This window comes from Thalassophryne amazonica, chromosome 7 (genome assembly GCF_902500255.1).
Source record: "Thalassophryne amazonica chromosome 7, fThaAma1.1, whole genome shotgun sequence".
NCBI classification, from domain to species: Eukaryota; Metazoa; Chordata; class Actinopteri; order Batrachoidiformes; family Batrachoididae; genus Thalassophryne; species Thalassophryne amazonica.
The window spans coordinates 4,005,781-4,026,545 of record NC_047109.1 but is presented as its reverse complement, the minus strand read 5'-3'; the positions used below and the strand labels follow the sequence as shown (position 1 = coordinate 4,026,545).

The 20,765-nt window shown below is 43.1% G+C and overlaps 1 protein-coding gene across 2 annotated transcripts in view; it reads left to right on the top strand.

The window, feature by feature from the left end:
- Positions 1–20,765, top strand: part of prune (prune exopolyphosphatase) — a 38,083-nt gene that overhangs the window by 7,573 nt on the left and 9,745 nt on the right. Inside the window, exons 2-7 of one of the 2 annotated variants that reach the window (XM_034173732.1) lie at positions 3,716–3,811; positions 8,727–8,929; positions 9,536–9,720; positions 9,835–9,993; positions 14,389–14,480; positions 18,830–18,988. In XM_034173732.1, coding sequence (XP_034029623.1) covers positions 3,716–3,811; positions 8,727–8,929; positions 9,536–9,720; positions 9,835–9,993; positions 14,389–14,480; positions 18,830–18,988 — 894 coding nt within the window. The remainder of the gene's footprint in view (positions 1–3,715; positions 3,812–8,726; positions 8,930–9,535; positions 9,721–9,834; positions 9,994–14,388; positions 14,481–18,829; positions 18,989–20,765) is intronic. The other variant, XM_034173733.1, reaches the window with a different exon arrangement.

Sequence of the window (20,765 nt, the reverse complement as noted above, 5' to 3'; positions counted from 1 at the left end):
TGTTTTTTTTTTTTTAATAAAACAGTCGGTTTCTTTTCTAATAGACCTCGTTGATGGCTACAGTCTTACATAAAGGTCTGTGGTTTTGTATAGAGGGCTACAGTCTTACATAAAGGTCTGTGGTATTATATACAGGGCTACAGTCTTACATAAGGGTCTGTGGTTTTGTATAGAGGGCTGCAGTCTTACATAAAGGTCTGTGGTTTTGTATAGAGGGCTGCAGTCTTACATAAAGGTCTGTGGTTTTGTATAGAGGGCTGCAGTCTTACATAAAGGTCTGTGGTTTTGTATAGAGGGCTACAGTCTTACATAAAGATCTGTGGTTTTGTATAGAGGGCTACAGTCTTACATAAAGGTCTGTGGTATTATATACAGGGCTACAGTCTTACATAAGGGTCTGTGGTTTTGTATAGAGGGCTGCAGTCTTACATAAAGGTCTGTGGTTTTGTATAGAGGGCTACAGTCTTACATAAAGGTCTGTGGTTTTGTATAGAGGGCTACAGTCTTACATAAAGGTCTGTGGTTTTGTATAGAGGGCTACAGTCTTACATAAAGGTCTGTGGTATTGTATAGAGGGCTACAGTCTTACATAAAGGTCTGTGGTTTTGTATAGAGGGCTACAGTCTTACATAAGGGTCTGTGGTTTTGGATAGAGGGCTGCAGTCTTACATAAAGGTCTGTGGTTTTGTATAGAGGGCTGCAGTCTTACATAAAGGTCTGTGGTTTTGTATAGAGGGCTACAGTCTTACATAAAGGTCTGTGGTTTTGTATAGAGGGCTACAGTCTTACATAAGGGTCTGTGGTTTTGTATAGAGGGCTACAGTCTTACATAAAGGTCTGTGGTTTTGTATAGAGGGCTACAGTCTTACATAAAGGTCTGTGGTATTATATACAGGGCTACAGTCTTACATAAGGGTCTGTGGTTTTGTATAGAGGGCTGCAGTCTTACATAAAGGTCTGTGGTTTTGTATAGAGGGCTGCAGTCTTACATAAAGGTCTGTGGTTTTGTATAGAGGGCTACAGTCTTACATAAAGGTCTGTGGTTTTGTATAGAGGGCTACAGTCTTACATAAAGGTCTGTGGTTTTGTATAGAGGGCTACAGTCTTACATAAAGGTCTGTGGTTTTGTATAGAGGGCTACAGTCTTACATAAAGGTCTGTGGTATTGTATAGAGGGCTACAGTCTTACATAAAGGTCTGTGGTATTGTATAGAGGGCTACAGTCTTACATAAAGGTCTGTGGTTTTGTATAGAGGGCTACAGTCTTACATAAAGGTCTGTGGTTTTGTATAGAGGGCTACAGTCTTACATAAAGGTCTGTGGTTTTGGATAGAGGGCTACAGTCTTACATAAAGGTCTGTGGTTTTGGATAGAGGGCTACAGTCTTACATAAAGGTCTGTGGTTTTGTATAGAGGGCTACAGTCTTACATAAAGGTCTGTGGTATTGTATAGAGGGCTACAGTCTTACATAAAGGTCTGTGGTTTTGTATAGAGGGCTACAGTCTTACATAAAGGTCTGTGGTTTTGTATAGAGGGCTACAGTCTTACATAAAGGTCTGTGGTTTTGTATAGAGGGCTACAGTCTTACATAAAGGTCTGTGGTTTTGGATAGAGGGCTACAGTCTTACATAAAGGTCTGTGGTATTGGATAGAGGGCTACAGTCTTACATAAAGGTCTGTGGTATTGGATAGAGGGCTACAGTCTTACATAAAGGTCTGTGGTATTGGATAGAGGGCTACAGTCTTACATAAAGGTCTGTGGTATTGTATAGAGGGCTACAGTCTTGCATAAAGGTCTGTGGTTTTGTATAGAGGGCTACAGTCTTGCATAAAGGTCTGTGGTTTTGTATAGAGGGCTACAGTCTTGCATAAAGGTCTGTGGTATTATATAGAGGGCTATTGTCAGGGACTGGGCCCGGTCAGGGCGCTAAGCCCTTGATTTTCCTCTTTTCATGGTTTCCCGTCTGCTTCAGCTTTGATTTATTACTATTTATTTTCATCATGATTTATTCTGTCATGTTTTTCTTGTCACTTTGTTCTTGTTACTATTCACTAGTCATATTATTTTCATCATATGGTTATTTCAGTTCTGTTTTGATTGGTTACTTTCATCATGTGTTTATTCTACGTTCTAATTTTGATTTGTCACTTTCCTTGTTACATTTATATTCTGATCATGTCTCAGTTCCTTTCTATTAATCTGTGTTTTCATAGTTGATCATTTAGTTATCATTTGCTCATTTATGCTGTTCTCATTTCTGTTTGCACTTTGTCTGGTTTTGTTTCTTTTCTACTTAGAGTTTATGTCTGCCTGTTTCAGTATTAGTTCTGTCATGGTGTTTAATTTCTTATTATTCTCTGAGCAGTTTTATCTAGTTTATCTCCGGTCTGCTTTTCTGTCCTGATTAAGTCTGTCTCGTCAGTTCATGTTTAGTCTAGTCTCTTGTTCCTGTCTGATTCCTGTTCACGGAACTATGATTCAGTTGTAACTCAGTTTTGTTTTTGCCTCTTGTTCCCACTTCACATCCTGCACCTGCTTTCATGTCCTTGTCTCACACCCAGTTATTTATGTTCACTTAACATGTCTCACGCCAAGTTATTTATGTTCACTTCACATCCTGCACCTGTCATGTTTTTCTCTCATTTTAACTCTGTCTGCTTTGTCTTCTTTCACTCACGCTCTGTGCACCTGTTCACATATCTTTGTCTTTTCTTCACTCCACCTTGTGTTGTCCTCCCTCACTGTCTTGCACTATGAAATATCTTTGTTCACTATCCACGCCCCCTTCTTGATTGTTCCTCACGTGCACCTAGTTAACTCCTGTCTTATTTAATCTCCACCCAGCCACCACACACTTGCTCGTTTGTTGTCTTTGTACACTCACCAGCGCTTTGTCTAGTCCTGTTTTTCCGTGTATCCAGATCCTGCTTTGTGTTTTTTGACTGCGCCTTTTGCCTTGCCCATGATGTCTGTGTCTGCTTGTGCCTTTGAACCTTGCTTGCCCATGACTGCGTTTTTGCCTGACCCTGTTTGTGCTTCTGCCTCGCCGACTGATCACCTGTGTACCGAACCAGAGCCTGAATTAAAGACCATGAGTACTTCTACATCCAGTAGTCCGAGAGTTTGCATTTTGGGTCCAAACGCTTCGGGTGCCTGGCACCCGTCGGGCTTGACAGCTACAGTCTTACATAAGGGTCTGTGGGTCTGTGGACCCCGGCTCCTGGGGAGCTGCGCCTCCCAGACCACCCGGAAAATTTTCCTCGCATTTTACAATTTTCATTTCACAGCCCTGCTAATAACTTTTTTTTTTCACGTCTGCAGTTTTTTTTCATGAATAACTGTTTTGTTATTTGTAATTTTTTTGTGTGTCCTTGAGTTTCTTCTTTGTTGCAGTGTGGACGTTTCTCAGACTGAATGAGGATTTTCTCTTCCTGTTAAACATGAAGTTGCTCAGAAGGATTTCAGTCTTTTTCAGACGTGTTTTGTTCTAAATGTTTTAAGATATCACATGCTAGCTAATTCTAACTTTTACCTTCAGACCCCATGAATACAGCCTGCCAACTTTGGAATAGCACCACCAACAGTTGTGGAGGAATAAGTCGTTTGTGGCGTCACAGCTGTTTGTGTGTTTATTGTACGGTCAGTCACCTTTGACCCCTGAGAGCAGACCAGCCGGACTGTCACATGGTCTCACAGGTGCTTCGTCTTCTCAGGTGAATGAAGGAAGGTTTCATGTTGTTCTTGGGAACGAGGCCTGTGATCTGGATTCCATGGTGTCCGCTCTGGCCTATGCGTACTTCCTGTCCAAGGTAAGACACTGTGACTCTGGGTGATGGCAGCGGCAGCAGCACCGCAGTAAATGTATGATTGGCTGGATGTTGGAACTGAAGCCTTCGATCTCCTTTGTAACCGCAGGCATAATAACTGGGCAGGGCAACAAGTTCACATATATAATAACTGTGGGCGGGGCTAGTAGTGGCATATGTATAATCAGCATGGGCGGGTCAAGATCTTCACAGGTGTAATCAGTGCGCATGGGGCCGGAACTGCTTAAGTGTAATCAGTGTGGGCGGGGTTGGAACTCCACAGGTGTAATCAGTGTGGGCGGGGCCGGACCTGCTCAAGTGTAATCAGTGTGGGCGGGGTCGGAACTCCACAGGTGTAATCAGTGTGCATGGGGCCGGAACTGTTGGGTATTTTCTCCTCCAAACATTCTTAAAACCTTTAACAAGACAAACAGAGTCAAGAAACACCAGTGAGACAGAAAGTCAAATATTACGCGCGGAGTGCGGCCAGGCTGTACACCAAGGCTACACTAAAGTCTGGCCTGCTTTTCCGCTCTTTTTATTAAGAGACGCCCTCATCACATAAACAAGAAACTTGTCCTAAGGGTGGGGGTAATGACGCAAGACAAGTTTCTTCCCATAACATAAACGCATACGTCAATAAGTGCAGCTGTAAGGAAGAACACTTCAGGTCAGCACATCTCGTTCGTCTGTTGCAGGTATCAGCTGTTCTGCATCTGCCTGAAGTGTCCTGTCTTCCACACTCCTTCACACTAAACACCACATCACAAACGTCAAAACAAAATTGAATTCTCAGGATTGCATTAAGACAGGTGCAAAACAGCACAACACCGTTCTCATGAGAAAGAAGGCAAATGTACAAACGTTTAACAGTGATAACATATATACAAAATCTTTAACATTCCCCTCCTGTTTATCGCCTGTTAAAACATACAGTAGGCATCACTCAGCTTAGCACTTCTTTTTGAGATTTTCACTAAGAGGTTCATCATGGTATGTTTTCTCTAGGCTTACACCCCAGAGGTGATGTCATCATTGTCACCATCATCGGTGTCTGGGTCATCATACTTCCATTGGTCTGGGTACAGGTCAGGAGAGCCATCGTCCTCCTTGTCGTCATCTGTCCCCAGAAGTGGATATGATGCTGGACCCCCTCCTGGTCCTGGACTTATTGCTGTGGTTATCATTCTATTTACAAGGCCTCGGAGACATGGAATACAACAACATCCACACAATGTTAGAATTGCAGCAAATACTGCTATAGACACTAATAGTGAAGAAATCAAAGACCTCCATTTTCCCATCCCTTCCAGCCACCAATCCCAGCCTTCGGTGTTTACTCCACTGTGCTCTTTCATCTTCCTGTTCAACGTCCTCAGCCCGTCAATGGCTTGAGTGAGACTCCCGTCTGCAGCCGTGTTGTTGGGAATGAATGTGCAGCATTGTTCTCCGAACATGGCACAAACACCTCCTTTCTCTGCCAACAACATGTCCAGAGCAATGCGATTCTGGAAGGCCATAAGGGACGTGGCTTCTAACTGTGAATGGACAGCCTTAAATCCTTCCTCAGTCCAATTTCCTAATTTCTGTACATTGTAGTGGATGTAGTTTATTCTGTCCACGTTTTTATTAATTGAGCACCACCAACAGATGGAAGATTCGAATCCAGCTGCTATTTGATTAACCAGTTTATACTCGTCAGGCACTCCCCTGGGGACTCCTATTGCGTCAATATATGTTGGATTTCCCACTCCTTTCCAATCTCTTTTCACTCTATGTCTGGCTACGCCTTTCTGCCAATCTTCAGGAATAAGAGAGGCTGCATATGTCGTAACGTCTTCAGGGGTCATGGGTATGGCTTCAACTGGTAACAATAATGATATTAATGCACAATAACCTGACACATTTCGTGGCAGTCTGTCAAAGATTCTGTTATCCCCACACCACCACCATACGTCACTCCTCCCGACAGGTTTGAATGTGGGAGTACTATGGACCACATTCTTACACCAGGCGGTGTGGTTTAAGCTACCCAAAGTCTTACTTGTCCCTGTCAAGTGTACACATGTATGGTTAGCATGCCCAACTTTGCTTGAGAATAAAGGTTTGATCTTAGTTAATTTGGTCACTGGATAGATCTTGTCCCACTTAAAACATTTGTTGTTTACCGCAATGTATGTCTGTGTCATAGCAGTCAGTAGACAGTCTTTGGGTAATGCTGCCGGTATTACCTGTAATACAGGTCTGGGTCCCATACACACAACACAGTCCTTCTTTGCTGCTAGTCCTGCTTGTTCTGCCATTAAAAGCCAATTGTTATTTTGTCCACTAATTCCTGTAGTTACTAGGAACCAGTCATCTGCCTTCATGTCTTTTGTGCCTTGTACAGACACCCCCTTTGCTTGTATGGACACCCCCTTTGACGTACTTAATTCGGTCAATATTGGTTGCTGTACTCTATCTGTCTCACAGAGGAAGAAATGGAAATACGGGTCTTTTCCTTGTTTGTATACCCAAAGGAGGAACAACCAACAGTCTCCCTCTATATCAGGTGGGAATATGGTTCCTTTTTCTGTGGTATTCACCACTATAGACAGCTTATCATCTGTTTGATACATTTTGAGACTTTGACTCTGGTACTTAGCCCACTCGGTTTGTGCCCATCTTGGTGTCCATCTACTCCATTCATCGGCTACCAACGTTTCCCATCTCCTATCTTGTTGATCGTTGGTCATATACCATGAGAAACTATTTCCGTAATTAGTCCCTCTGTCACCATCCGGCATTCCATGGGTAAGAGCACTATATGGTACAGAGATGATCACAGAAGTCTTTCTAGGAATGCAGGCCTGTACACCAAATCGGTATGCATTATTCCCATCACAGCTATGTACTGTGGCATTGATTATCGGACTGGGGTCTTTGTTACTTCTTTTTGGTCTCTGCAATCTGCGGATGTGATCCTTATTATCATGTCCCGTGCTCATGGCTTTTAATAATACTCCCAATTCAAAAAAGAAAAGTAGCATAACAAGGACTGTCCGTGGGGTCCAGAAACCCCCGTTCTTTTTATTTTTTTCTTTCGCCATTTCTGCACACTACAGCACACCTATGTTCAGAACAGTGGCTTCTTAATGTCTTCTGCTAGCTTTCGTGTCTAACCTGGATCTTAACACCAAGCTCACACACTATTACTAGTCTTGTCCTACTGTTCTTACTGTTTGTCTGTGTCTGCAGAAATGACTTTCTTACAGTGAGTTAAATGAATCCATGTACTTCTTTCCCCAATTTTCAAAGCTGTGGGTGTTGTGAGTAGTACTTGATAGGGCCCTTCCCATTTAGGTGAATGCCAGTGTTTTCTCTTGATGCTTCTTATCAACACCCAGTCTCCAGGTACCGCTTTAGGGTCCTCCTGTGGAGAAATGGGATCATCAGTGTTTGGAACTCTCCCTCGTTGTCCTTCTAACATTTTTCTCATGTAATCCGCCAAATTGGCTTCCTCAGGTACATTCCAAATTTGTCCATAATATGGCAGTCGATATTTTCTGCCAAACAATGTTTCATACGGTGTCAACCCCATGGTACTAGTTATGTTTATATACATTTTTACCAAATCTACACAATGCGTCCATGGTCTGCCTGTTTCCTCCATTGTCTTTCTAAGTCTGTTTTTTACTGTTCCATTCATCCTTTCCACTAATCCGGCACTTTGTGGATGATAAGAACAATGATTTTTTAGATTAACCTGTAGCGCTTCTCCCACGTATTGCACTATTGCATTAACAAAATGCGCTCCGTTATCTGAATAGACTGTTTCTGGTATTCCAAATCGTGGGATGATGTCTTTGCATAATGCTTTAGCCACTGTAAGTGAATCTGCATGTTTTGTAGGGAACAATTCTACCCATTTTGAGAAGGCATCAATTATGACTAAACAAAATTCCTTCCCTTCATGTTTACTCAGCTGTATATAATCCATATGAATCACTTGAAAGGGATATTGTGGTGTTGGAAATTTACCTCTTTGGGGTCTCAAATTGCCTTGTGAGTTGTGTTTTGCACATATCATGCATGCTCTACAATGCTGTTTTGCATATGCTTCGAACCCATAAAGACAAAAAATAGATTGCAATTGCGATATCATACCCCCTGATGAGACATGCGTCACGCCATGGCTCATAATAGCTGCCCATTTAAACATATTCTTTGGCAATATGGGTTTCTTTTGTGGTCATACGTACAAGTCATTTGCATACGTAGCGCCTTTAGCTATCCACATTTGTTTCTCTCTGTCAGTTGCCTGCTGTTGCATGTCAGCAAGCAGCAAACACGTTTAACAGTGATAACATATATACAAAATCTTTAACAGGAACTGCTCAAGTGTAATCAGTGCGAGCGGGGCCGGAACTGCTCAAGTGTAATCAGTGGGGGCGGGGCCGGAGCTGCTCAAGTGTAATCAGTGGGGGCGGGGCTGGAACTCCACAGGTGTAATCAGTGGGGGCGGGGCCGGAACTGCTCAAGTGTAGTCAGTGGGGGCGGGGCCGGAACTGCTCAAGTGTAGTCAGTGGGGGCGGGGCCGGAACTGCTCAAGTGTAGTCAGTGGGGGCGGGGCCGGAACTGCTCAAGTGTAATCAGTGCGGGCGGGGCCGGAACTCCACAGGTATTTGTGTTGTGGGCGTTTTCACCTGTTCAGAAATGTTTGTGTTGAATGTTTGTTTGCTGGTTGAGGCCTTTTCACACAAATGTGCACGCACCTGTGTGCACGTGTGGTTGTGCTTGGTGATAGCGGCTACTGATTTGCTGCCACCATCAGCCAATGAGAAAATACTGACATCATTGCTTTCAGTAACAAAGTTGTGATTGGAGCTTGCACAGACATGGGGGGGGCTGTGTGAAATGTGTCCTGTTTGTCTTTCAGACGGTGCACGGCGGCGCGCTCGCTCTCCCGCTGTTGAATGTGCGTCAGTTGGACTTCGTGCTGCGTTCAGATAATGTCTTCTTGCTCCGGAAGGCTGGGATGTCTCCGGACCAGCTTCTGTTCAGAGACCAGATCGACCTGCAGGCGCTGCAGAGCGCTGGCCGCCTTCAACTAACGCTGGTCGACCACAACGTCCTTCCCAGGTAGCCACGCCCACTGACTGGTGCCAGTCTTCAGTGTGATCTCCTGCTGCCACGCTGTTTTCTTTAACGTCTGCACATTACAGCCGTTGCTTTTGAGACATAAAATTACTCTGTCATGTTGGCGTGAAAACTGTTTATGACCACTGTGTGGCACTAAGACGCTGCCCTTCAGTGACGGTCACAGACCAGCATGGATGCAGAACAAGTATGGAGGGCTTTAGGACCCACTCGCCCTCCGTGTGGAAGACAGGCAGTGGACAGTGAGTGTGGGAGGGGTCTCCAACCCTGTTCCTGGAGAGCACCTGGCCTGCGTGTTTGCCAGCTCGTGATTTGCTGAATTAATGACTTGTCAGTGGAGCAGGGGGAGTTCAAAAACCAGGAGCAGGGCTGGAGACACCCGCTGTGTGGACCACCCGCTGTGTGGACCACCCGCTGTGTGGACCACCCGCTGTGTGGACCACCCGCTGTGTGGACCACCCGCTGTGTGGACCACCCGCTGTGATTAAAGTGTGAAGAAGAGAACAGCAGGTTGGTAGTTCTGCACCCTCAGCAGGCCTGTGTCTCTACCTGCTGCTGTGTTTGATAGCCAGTTTCTCTTTGCTGCAGTTCAGACAACAACCTGGAGGAGGCAGTAGTGGAGGTAATCGACCATCACCAACTGGAGAGAAAGCCCTCAGCCTCCTGCCCTGTTACCGTGGAGATGGTAGGATCCTGCACCACCTTGGTGACAGAGCGCATCTTGCAGATGGCTCCAGAAATCCTGGACCAGCAGCTGGCTCAGCTTCTCTATGGTAAACTAAAGCTACAAATATCAGTGTGATGACCACCGTAGCCTGTAGGGGGCAGCAGCAGGAACCTTTCTTGTGTGTGTGTGTGTGTGTGTGTGTGTGTGTGTGCGCGCACAGCGACCATCCTGGTGGACTGTATCAACATGGCTCCTGCTGCGGGGAAGGCCACACCCAAAGACATTCATTACGCCGCTGTGCTTGAGGAACGTTTCCCAAAGCTTCCACCACACGATGTTCTGTTCAGCGACCTGCAAGGTGCCAAGTTTGATGTCTCAGGTCAGAGAGCACAGACACGTAATCCACACTGACGCCGTCTGATTGAAGGTAGCGGGGCGAGTGACTTCTTGTGATTTGGTGCTATATAAATGAAAATAAGTTGAAACTTGAACTTGAGTCAAACCAGGACAGCGTCTCTTTAAATGCTCCTGTTGTGCTGCAGCTGGTTCCCGCCTCGTATGCTAGAGTGAGACAGAGAGGCGGGAACACACAGGTCTCTGGTCTGATGGGTGATTCCGTATCAACTAGGGCTGAAATGAGTCATTGATTAACTCGTATACTTTGACTACAAAATATGTTCAAGGCAAATTCTGTGCCTCGAAGCTCCGTTTAACAGTGTAGTACACATGCCAGGCCTGTGTGTGGTGCTGTAACATCCCCAGAAAACAAAACAAGAAGACTAGAGCATACACTTAAGCCGTGTAAGAGCTAATAATCAGAGGCGTGAAATCCACCTTCAGAAAGTAAAAGTCCAGCCACATGTTTGTTCCATCTTCCCAATAAAACAGCTGATTGTAATTACAACTTAAAGCTCGTTAAATTTTATACGTTTGGGGGGGGGGTGGACAGAAAGCCACATCCCGTCACCATTTCAGCAAAATGTCAAGACTTTGGCCGGACCAGGGTCGGGCAAGTAGACTGTTTGACACGGATTTGTGTCCCCAGCCGCCGGGCGAATAGACTCGGGCCTCTACGTGCACTTTAAGTCCAGTTTTCATGGACAGGGTGCACAGCAGATTCATCAGTGTGGCTTTTGTGGAAAAGCTGCAGTCCAGAGCCCAGGTTTTCACAGGCTGTGCTCACGTTCACGTGCAGCCTGACTGACTGAGGATCACACCGACCACCAACGCTTATGGTCCGCTGTCAGGGGAGTGCTGAGCTCCTGACACCAGGAAAGATCCAAAACTTGTAAAGACATGAATAAAATGAATGGAATTACCCAGGAAAACCAAAAGGGATACACTAAATGTGACAACCTGCATGATGGCACAGCGACACTGTGCCATTAGGGAGAGTCCTGGACTGGTGATGTTGTTTAAAAATGCAAAAGTACTTCTTACCCGATTACTTGATTAATCACCAGAATACAGGGTGGGCCAATAGAACCGAAGAAGAGGATTGAGCATGTCGTCAATTATTGAACTGTGCAGAAAACAAGAGACAAAGTGGGAAACCTTTGGTATCAAATGTTAATTTGTATTTTCAAGTTCTCATTTCAAAAACTTGTGTACGATCAAAAAGTGGTAACATTTTATTGGCCCACCCTGTAATCAATAGAATACTTGATGACTAAAATAATTGACAGCTGAGGCCTGAGTGTCAACTAAAACAATTTTCAGGGGGTCCAACACCTTTGTGTCTCAGATCTTGTTCATTTTCACACCAGATGGACCGACACACGTGTCCTGATAGCAGGTGTGAAATATACTGTGTGTCAAATACTTTTTGAGATATGACTGTTTTTGTGAACAAAGGTTTGGACAATTTTTGAAGAAAATTTGTGGCTTCTCAACCAATTTACAAACATCTGTATCGCATTAATTTTTTTAGACTGAACCTTAAAATTTGCTCTGTGATTTAATAACATCTATCAGTTTAAAATAGGACCACGAATAATAATACAATAACATGCTTTTGGAGGGCGGTATGCATTTTCCTCCCACAATGACAGCTATTCGCCCTTGTCTAACTCGGGCGAATAGCTGTCATTGCGGGCGACTGGGCATGGACGGAGGGACTCAGAAAAATGCACACCGCACGACAACAGCATGTTATTGTATTATTATAACTTTTTACTGAGATACACAACATGTAACGCGTACATAAAAAGTTGGCTCACTTAACTTCTGCCGCCTGGCGCGCGCGCTGCTGTTCAAATTCAGCAGTGCGTCCTCATCAAGCAGGCTGCTTTAGCTGCTGTTCATTGTCGTACTATCCATGAGAAAATCATCCGGAAAATCCATATTGGGACCAAAATACACTACTCGCCTTTTCATCTTTTCCTCTGCAGACAGTTTTTTTTTTTTTTTTTTTCCCTCTGCGGACAGTTCTTGGGCTGCGCACTATGACGTCATTTGTTTACGCACAGCAGGCGGGTATAGCCAGATACCGTCGACGTAAATCTACGATACCGGCCCAGCAACGCCCCGGTAAAGTGATAATAATAGAAAATAATTTTTGTGTACCTATGACAAGCCGTTGAATGTGTACTGTTGTTAATCCCAAAACATGAATCAGCTGAAAATCGTGAATTATCCCCAAACCTTTAATTGCAAAATGTAAACACTGAAAAATATCTCCCAAAATGTGAACGCAGGTCTCACAAAACATGAATATCATGGAGCACTCTGTGGTCTCATGGAGAACTCTGTGCTGTTATGGAGAACATTCTGGTTTGATGGAGAACTCTCTGGTTATACAACCCCTGGCAAAAATTATGGAATCACCGGCCTCGGAGGATGTTCATTCAGTTGTTTAATTTTGTAGAAAAAAAGCAGATCACAGACATGACACAAAACTAAAGTCATTTCAAATGGCAACTTTCTGGCTTTAAGAAACACTATAAGAAATCAAGAAAAAAAATTGTGGCAGTCAGTAACAGTTACTTTTTTAGACCAAGCAGAGGAAAAAATATGGAATCACTCAATTCTGAGGAATAAATTATGGAATCACCCTGTAAATTTTCATCCCCAAAACTAACACCTGCATCAAATCAGATCTGCTCGTTAGTCTGCATCTAAAAAGGAGTGATCACACCTTGGAGAGCTGTTGCACCAAGTGGACTGACATGAATCATGGCTCCAACACGAGAGATGTCAATTGAAACAAAGAAGAGGATTATCAAACTCTTAAAAGAGGGTAAATCATCACGCAATGTTGCAAAAGATGTTGGTTGTTCACAGTCAGCTGTGTCTAAACTCTGGAGCAAATACAAACAACATGGGAAGGTTGTTAAAGGCAAACATACTGGTAGACCAAGGAAGACATCAAAGCGTCAAGACAGAAAACTTAAAGCAATATGTCTCAAAAATCGAAAATGCACAACAAAACAAATGAGGAACGAATGGGAGGAAACTGGAGTCAACGTCTGTGACCGAACTGTAAGAAACCCCCTAAAGGAAATGGGATTTACATACAGAAAAGCTAAACGAAAGCCATCATTAACACCTAAACAGAAAAAAAACAAGGTTACAATGGGCTAAGGAAAAGCAATCGTGGACTGTGGATGACTGGATGAAAGTCATATTAAGTGATGAATCTTGAATCTGCATTGGGCAAGGTGATGATGCTGGAACGTTTGTTTGGTGCCGTTCCAATGAGATTTATAAAGATGACTGCCTGAAGAGAACATGTAAATTTCCACAGTCATTGATGATATGGGGCTGCATGTCAGGTAAAGGCACTGGGGAGATGGCTGTCATTACATCATCAATAAATGCACAAGTTTATGTTGATATTTTGGACAACTGAAAGGATGTTTGGGGATGTTTCAAGATGATAATACATCTTGCCATAGAGCAAAAACTGTGAAAACATTCCTTGCAAAAAGACACATAGGGTCAATGTCATGGCCTGCAAATAGTCCAGATCTTAATCCAATTGAAAATCTTTGGTGGAAGTTGAAGAAAATGGTCCATGACAAGGCTCCAACCTGCAAAGCTGATCTGGCAACAGCAATCAGAGAAAGTTGTAGCCAGATTGATGAAGAGTACTGTTTGTCACTCATTAAGTCCATGCCTCAGATACTGCAAGCTGTTAGAAAAGCCAGAGGTGGTGCAACAAAATACTAGTGATGTGTTGGAGCGTTCTTTTGTTTTTCATGATTCCATAATTTTTTCCTCAGAATTGAGTGATTCCATATTTGTTTCCTCTGCTTGGCCTAAAAAAGTAACCGTTACTGACTGCCACAATTATTTTTCTTGATTTCTTATAGTGTTTCTTAAAGCCAGAAAGTTGCCATTTGAAATGACTTTAGTTTTGTGTCATGTCTGTGATCTGCTTTTTTTCTACAAAATTAAACAACTGAATGAACATCCTCCGAGGCCGGTGATTCCATCATTTTTGCCAGGGGTTGTATGGAGAACTCTGTGGTCTTATGGAGAACTCTGTGGTCTTATGGAGAACTCTCTGGTTTTAAAGAGAACACTCTGGTCTCATGGAGAACTCTGTTGTTGTTTATGTGGGGACAGTTGTTTGTTTATTTGTTGTTTTGCTGACCTTTTCCATGGGCTGACATGCTAACATTCTGACGTGTTCCGTTTTGATCCACATCAGATTATAAATCAGTTCTGCTCTTTATGCAGGTTATGTTTCCTTAAACATGTTCTGAGAGAGCATTTAGTGCAGTATTCACTGCAGCATTTTGAAGTACTTATTGTAGTATTTTGTCCTAAGGTCTGAATACAGAGCAGATGTTGCGGAAGGACATGAAGACGGTTTCAGGCAGTTTGAATGTCGCTGTTTCTGTGATCTACATCACTCTTGAGGTCAGTTATTACTGCACACAGTACTTCACACAATACCGCACCCCACTGCACACAGTACTTCACACAATACCGCACCCCACTGCACACAGTACTTCACACAATACCGCACCCCACTGCACACAGTACTTCACACAATACCGCACCCCACTGCACACAGTACTTTACACAATACCGCACCCCACTGCACACAGTACTTCACACAATACCGTACCCCACTGCACACAGTACTTCACACAATACCGCACCCCACTGCACACAGTACTTTACACAATACCGCACCCCACTGCACACAGTACTTCACACAATACCGCACCCCACTGCACACAGTACTTCACACAATACCGCACCCCACTGCACACAGTACTTTACACAATACCGCACCCCACTGCACACAGTACTTCACACAATACCGCACCCCACTGCACACAGTACTTTACACAATACCGCACCCCACTGCACACAGTACTTCACACAATACCGCACCCCACTGCACACAGTACTTCACACAATACCGCACCCCACTGCACACAGTACTTCACACAATACCGCACCCCACTGCACACAGTACTTCACACAATACCGCACCCCACTGCACACAGTACTTTACACAATACCGCACCCCACTGCACACAGTACTTCACACAATACCGTACCCCACTGCACACAGTACTTCACACAATACCGCACCCCACTGCACACAGTACTTTACACAATACCGCACCCCACTGCACACAGTACTTTACACAATACCGCACCCCACTGCACACAGTACTTCACACAATACCGCACCCCACTGCACACAGTACTTTACACAATACCGCACCCCACTGCACACAGTACTTCACACAATACCGCACCCCACTGCACACAGTACTTCACACAATACCGCACCCGACTGCACACAGTACTTCACACAATACCGCACCCCACTGCACACAGTACTTCACACAATACCGCACCCCACTGCACACAGTACTTCACACAATACCGCACCCCACTGCACACAGTACTTCACACAATACCGCACCCGACTGCACACAGTACTTTACACAATACCGCACCCCACTGCACACAGTACTTCACACAATACCGTACCCGACTGCACACAGTCAAGGGCGCAATTTAGAACTAGAAATTGGGGGGACAAAGTGCGAGGCTCGCAGGGCCGAAGTCCATAGGCCGGGGGTCCGGGGTCGCTTTAGGCCCCCAGAAGCCGACGGTTTCTAGATAAGCTCAGATGCATTCTAAGCATCCAGAACAGTAATTTTAATGTTTTGAGAAGATAATAAAGTGGAACCATTTGACTTATACAATTTGAAACTATGGATATAAGCAGTGGTGGGCACAGATAACCAAAAAGTTAACTTCGATAACAGATAATCAGGTAACTGAAAACTTATCTTCGATAAAGATAAAACAATAAACCACCCAAAAATGTATCAGAAGTTACAGATAACTGATAAATTCCAATATTACCTCTGACACATCTACAACTAGTAGTAAAACAAATTTAATAGCTTATAATAATATTAAAAACAAAAACAGACCCCAACAATGAGACCACACTTTTCTTTCAACATTCGGTCCCTGCTGCAAGCTCTTGTTTACTACAGAGCTCCCAGCACAGAGACACTCCGGGAGCAGCCATAAAGCCAACTCTCTATCAATTACGACACTCCGGTCAGGTGCAGGTCTTGTAAAATAAAGTCATGCTGACAAACAGACAGATCGCAAAGGATTCTGGGTAAAAGTGCCGCCTCTCTTTTTGGAGCAAGGCGGAGGGGAAGGCGAAGGGCTACAAATCCCTCTGTTTGGAGGGGTAGGAGGAGCTTACTGCTGTCTCTGAAAAAACAAACATGGTGCCGAAAGAGCCGCACAAATGAAGCGGCTTTCATTACAAATTATGCTGTTTAGAAAGTTATAACTTGCCAAAAAACTTTACAGGCAGTTGTCTATGACAGCAGCGTGTCTGCTGCTGGATGCATGTTGCGTATATTGTTGTTCTGAAGAATATCGTAACGTCGCTCGTGCACTGAGGCGTTATAATGCACATACACACGAACGCTACGATAAGACACTTTTATATCTCACATTCGGAGAAAATCATGATAAAGTGTAAGCACGTTAATTTGTATGTTCATAAATCTTTGGATAATATCAATCCCTGCTGTTGGATTTCAAGGTCTGTAACGTGTGTGTATTTAGTAAACAAACGGAGTCCTGAACACACTCATCTAATAAGCTTTCAGGCAGAAAATGAAAAGTTTCATCAATGGGAATAAGTTGGAAAATATATACACACACATGTATATGTGTAACACATAACCTGACGTCCTAATAGACTGATATTATTTGTCAAGGAAATTTCTAAAGGAAATAAGGCTGGATGCAAAAAATGGGAGAATTTGAAAAAGAAATAAGGTTGTAATTCCATTAAAAAAGTGAAACTTGTATAATGTATACATTATTTGCACACAAAATAAGCCATTTGCAAAGCCAAAAAGTTGATTTGACAATCATCTGACATAACCGGGGTCAAAATAAATAGAACACTGCTATCTACTGGTTCCCACACGCTTAGTGAACACTACTGACCAGTAGATGGCAGTAGAGGACTTGAAAACAAAATTCCAGATACAGTAATCCCTGTCTGCTACATTTAAAATGCGTGAAATTTAACAAACGCAAATAAAACCAACATCTATAAATGCAGAGAATATATTCAAGAGAGTTTTAGGCACTAGAGTTTAATGCTGTTTTCCGTGGAGCCTGAACAGAGTGTCTGAAATGCATTTGTCCTGTCGTGATGTACTGAGATTACATCATCCTACCCAAAATGCATTGCAGGTCACAGGATGTGCTCACAAAACCTTAAAAATTAGCACATTACTTTAAAACTAAAACATATATCTGATATTTTCACTTAATAAAACTCAGACATGACAGTAATTTTAAATAACTTGTCCAAAATTTGTTTGGTTAAAATTTGAACCATAAGTTAAAAATGTATGCCTCTGGATGACTTAGGTGATATCGCCAGCATATCGGTATGGTGTTAAAGGAAATGTTTTTTTTCTTTTGGGGCTGTTTCTCTTTAGTCTGCAGAGGATTGAGATGTTTTTTATACAAGCGGCTCTCTTGTGTTTGCAAAGGTTATAGCTGTGCGTCTGTTACAAAACTTTTAACAGGTGAATGCTAAACTAATTTTAAAAATGCTTGTTGCTGTTCAGCTTTGTTTATTTTGTTTATCGGTTTAAAAGTTATCGAACAAAGATTAATCGGAAGGTAATTGGTCCGATAATTATTTTATATCTTATCTTAATAATTATTAACTATCACATACTGTATTTTTTTTCTCAAGATTTGTTTTTCCATAAGTTTGAAAAAACAACAGATCATAAGTTTAGGATAAATTACTTATCATGAATTTAATTTTCGAAGTGGCACTAATGACAACACTCATACTGAACATAATTTCGCTTGCATAGACTGATTTTGGAGATCAAGCAATAATTGCAGATGGGCTTTCTGAGGTCCCAGATAGCTTTTCTGATTTCCTTTTTTAACTTTCAGAATTTAGTCAATTAGCATAAGGTCCATTGATACATATGTGTAGACACTAGTCCCTAGAGGCAGCTATTTTTGGTTTCAAATCTGGGCAAATGCAGTCCCAGAAAATTCCGAATGTGACAAACAAGAAACAGGTGTTGGAAACAAGTCAATGCTGCTAAAAATACAAACTTGCAGAAACAAAGATACTATTCTGACATGGTTTTGCACATAAGACTGGAATAGCATGTTTCAAGTACACACATATATGTCAGAAGGTGGGGGGGGGGGGGGGGGACATACCATATTCTGTCCCCCCTGGTTGAAAAGGTGGGGGGGACATGTCCCCCCTATCCCCCAGCAAATTGTGCCCATGCATACAGTACTGCACCCTACTGCACACAGTACTTCACACAGTACTGCACCATACTGCACACCGTACTTCACATGGTACTGCACCATACTGCACACAGTACTGCACCCTACTGCACATGGAGTGTTCAGTAAGATGCAGTATTTGTACTTCATTAGTATAAAGTATTTGTACTTCATTACATACCATCACTGAATGAAGGCAACAGTGGGAAAGAAACCCCCCCCTACTGGATTCATTATAGGAAGAAACCTGAAGCAGACCAGACTCAGAGGGGTGACCAACTGCTGAGACCAAACTACCACATAACAGAGACAAAAATAAACAAACATGAAAAACAACAACAGGGAAGTTGCACTAATCTTATAGTCATATCTTCCTTCCTCTTGGTGGCGCTGTTTCACTAACCTGTGTGTATATTGGACAGGAGTTCCTGCAGAAGGCGGACCTGGAGGTGGAGCTTTCACAGTTCTGTATGCGGTTCAGTTTCGATCTTGTGCTGCTCATGTCTATCAGGTTCAACGCCAAGAACGAACCGTGTCGACATCTCGCTGTCTTCAGTCACAGCGCCACCTGCAGGGCTGAGGTAATTACTGCTGTTACTCCTGTTATTATTAACATCAGTACTGTTAGTACAACCCCAATTCCTGTGAAGTTGGGACGTTGTGTAAAATGTAAATAAAAACAATACAATGATTTTCAAATCCTCTTCAACCTATATTCAATTGAATACACCACAAAGACAAGATATTTAATGTTCAAACTGATAAACTTTATTGTTTTTGTGCAAATATTTGTTCATTTTGAAATGGATGCCTGCAACACGTTTCAAAAAAGCTGGGACAGTGGTATGTTTACCACTGTGTTACATCACCTTTCCTTCTAACAACACTCAGCTAATTGTTGAAGCTCTGTAGGTGGAATTCTTTCCCATTCTTGCTTGATGTCCGACTTCAGTTGTTCAACAGTCCGGGGTCTCCGTTGTCGTATTTTGCGCTTCATAATGCACCACACATTTTCAGTGGGCGACAGGTCTGGACTCTACCATGCAAAGTGAAAGCCAAACATCAACAACATCCAGAAACACCGCTGCCTTCTCTGGGCCCGAGCTCATTTGAAATGGACAGACGCAAAGTGGAAAAGTGTGCTGTGGTCTGATGAGTCCACATTTCAAATTGTTTTTGGAAATTATGGACGTCGTGTCCTCTGGACAAAAGAGGAAAAAACCATCCACAGTGTTACCAGTACAAAGTTCAAAAGCCAGCATCTGTGATGGTATGGGGGTGTGTTAGTGTAAAGAACGTCAGTTTGATGGTTTTGTGCTGCCTAAAGGTCACAGTTTGTTTTTCACAGTAAAAGAGTTAAATTAGAATCAGCTTCCTTGCAGACTTTGAGAGCACCACCTGCTAGAAGAATACTGCATCCTGCTGTTATTAGTCCTGTATTTTATTTCATTTTTTATATTTCATTTTTATATAGCGCCAAATCACAACAGAGTTACCTCAAGGTGCTTCACACAAGTAAGGTCTAACCTTACTAACCTCCAGAGTAACAGTGGTAAGAAAAAACTCCCTCTTAAGGAAGAAACCTCAAGGAGACCAGACTCAAAGGGGTGACCCTCTGCTTGGGCCATGATACAGACACAAATTACAGAACAATTCACAAAACAATTATACAAGAAATGCTGTTGGTGCACAGGACAGGAGGGTCTCCAGAACAAATACCACACCCATCTCTGGATGGAGCTGTACCTTAAACAGAGAGAAAAAAACAGAATCAGGCATCAGAAAGACAAGAAATACAGTATAATTTGTCAGCATTAAAGAACAAGAAAAACAGAAAAATACTAAGGTGATCGCCGGCCACTAGCCCTAAACCTCACTAAAAGACCCAGAATTTAGATAAAGTGGAGGCCGCGGCACACTCGGTTTACTAATAAAATTAATTTAAAAGGGTAAAAAGCATAGTAACATACTATACCAGTATGCTGCCATACGAAAGGGAAAATAAGTGCGTCTTAAGTCTGGGCTTGAAAGTCGCCACAGAATCTGATTGTTTTATTGATGCAGGGAGATCATTCCACAGAACAGGGGCATGATAAGAGAAAGCTCTGTGACCCACAGACTTCTTATTCACCCGAGGGACACTAAGTAGTCCTGCACCCTGAGAACGTAAAGCCCGGGCCGGTATGTAAGGTTTCATTTGGTCAGCTAGATAGGGAGGTGCCAGTCTATGAATAATTTTATTGACTAGTAACAGAACCTTAAAATCTGATCTCACTGGGACAGGAAGCCAGTGAAGAGACGCCAAAATGGGTGTAATGTGGTCAAACTTTCTGCTTCATGTCAAAAGTCTGGCAGCAG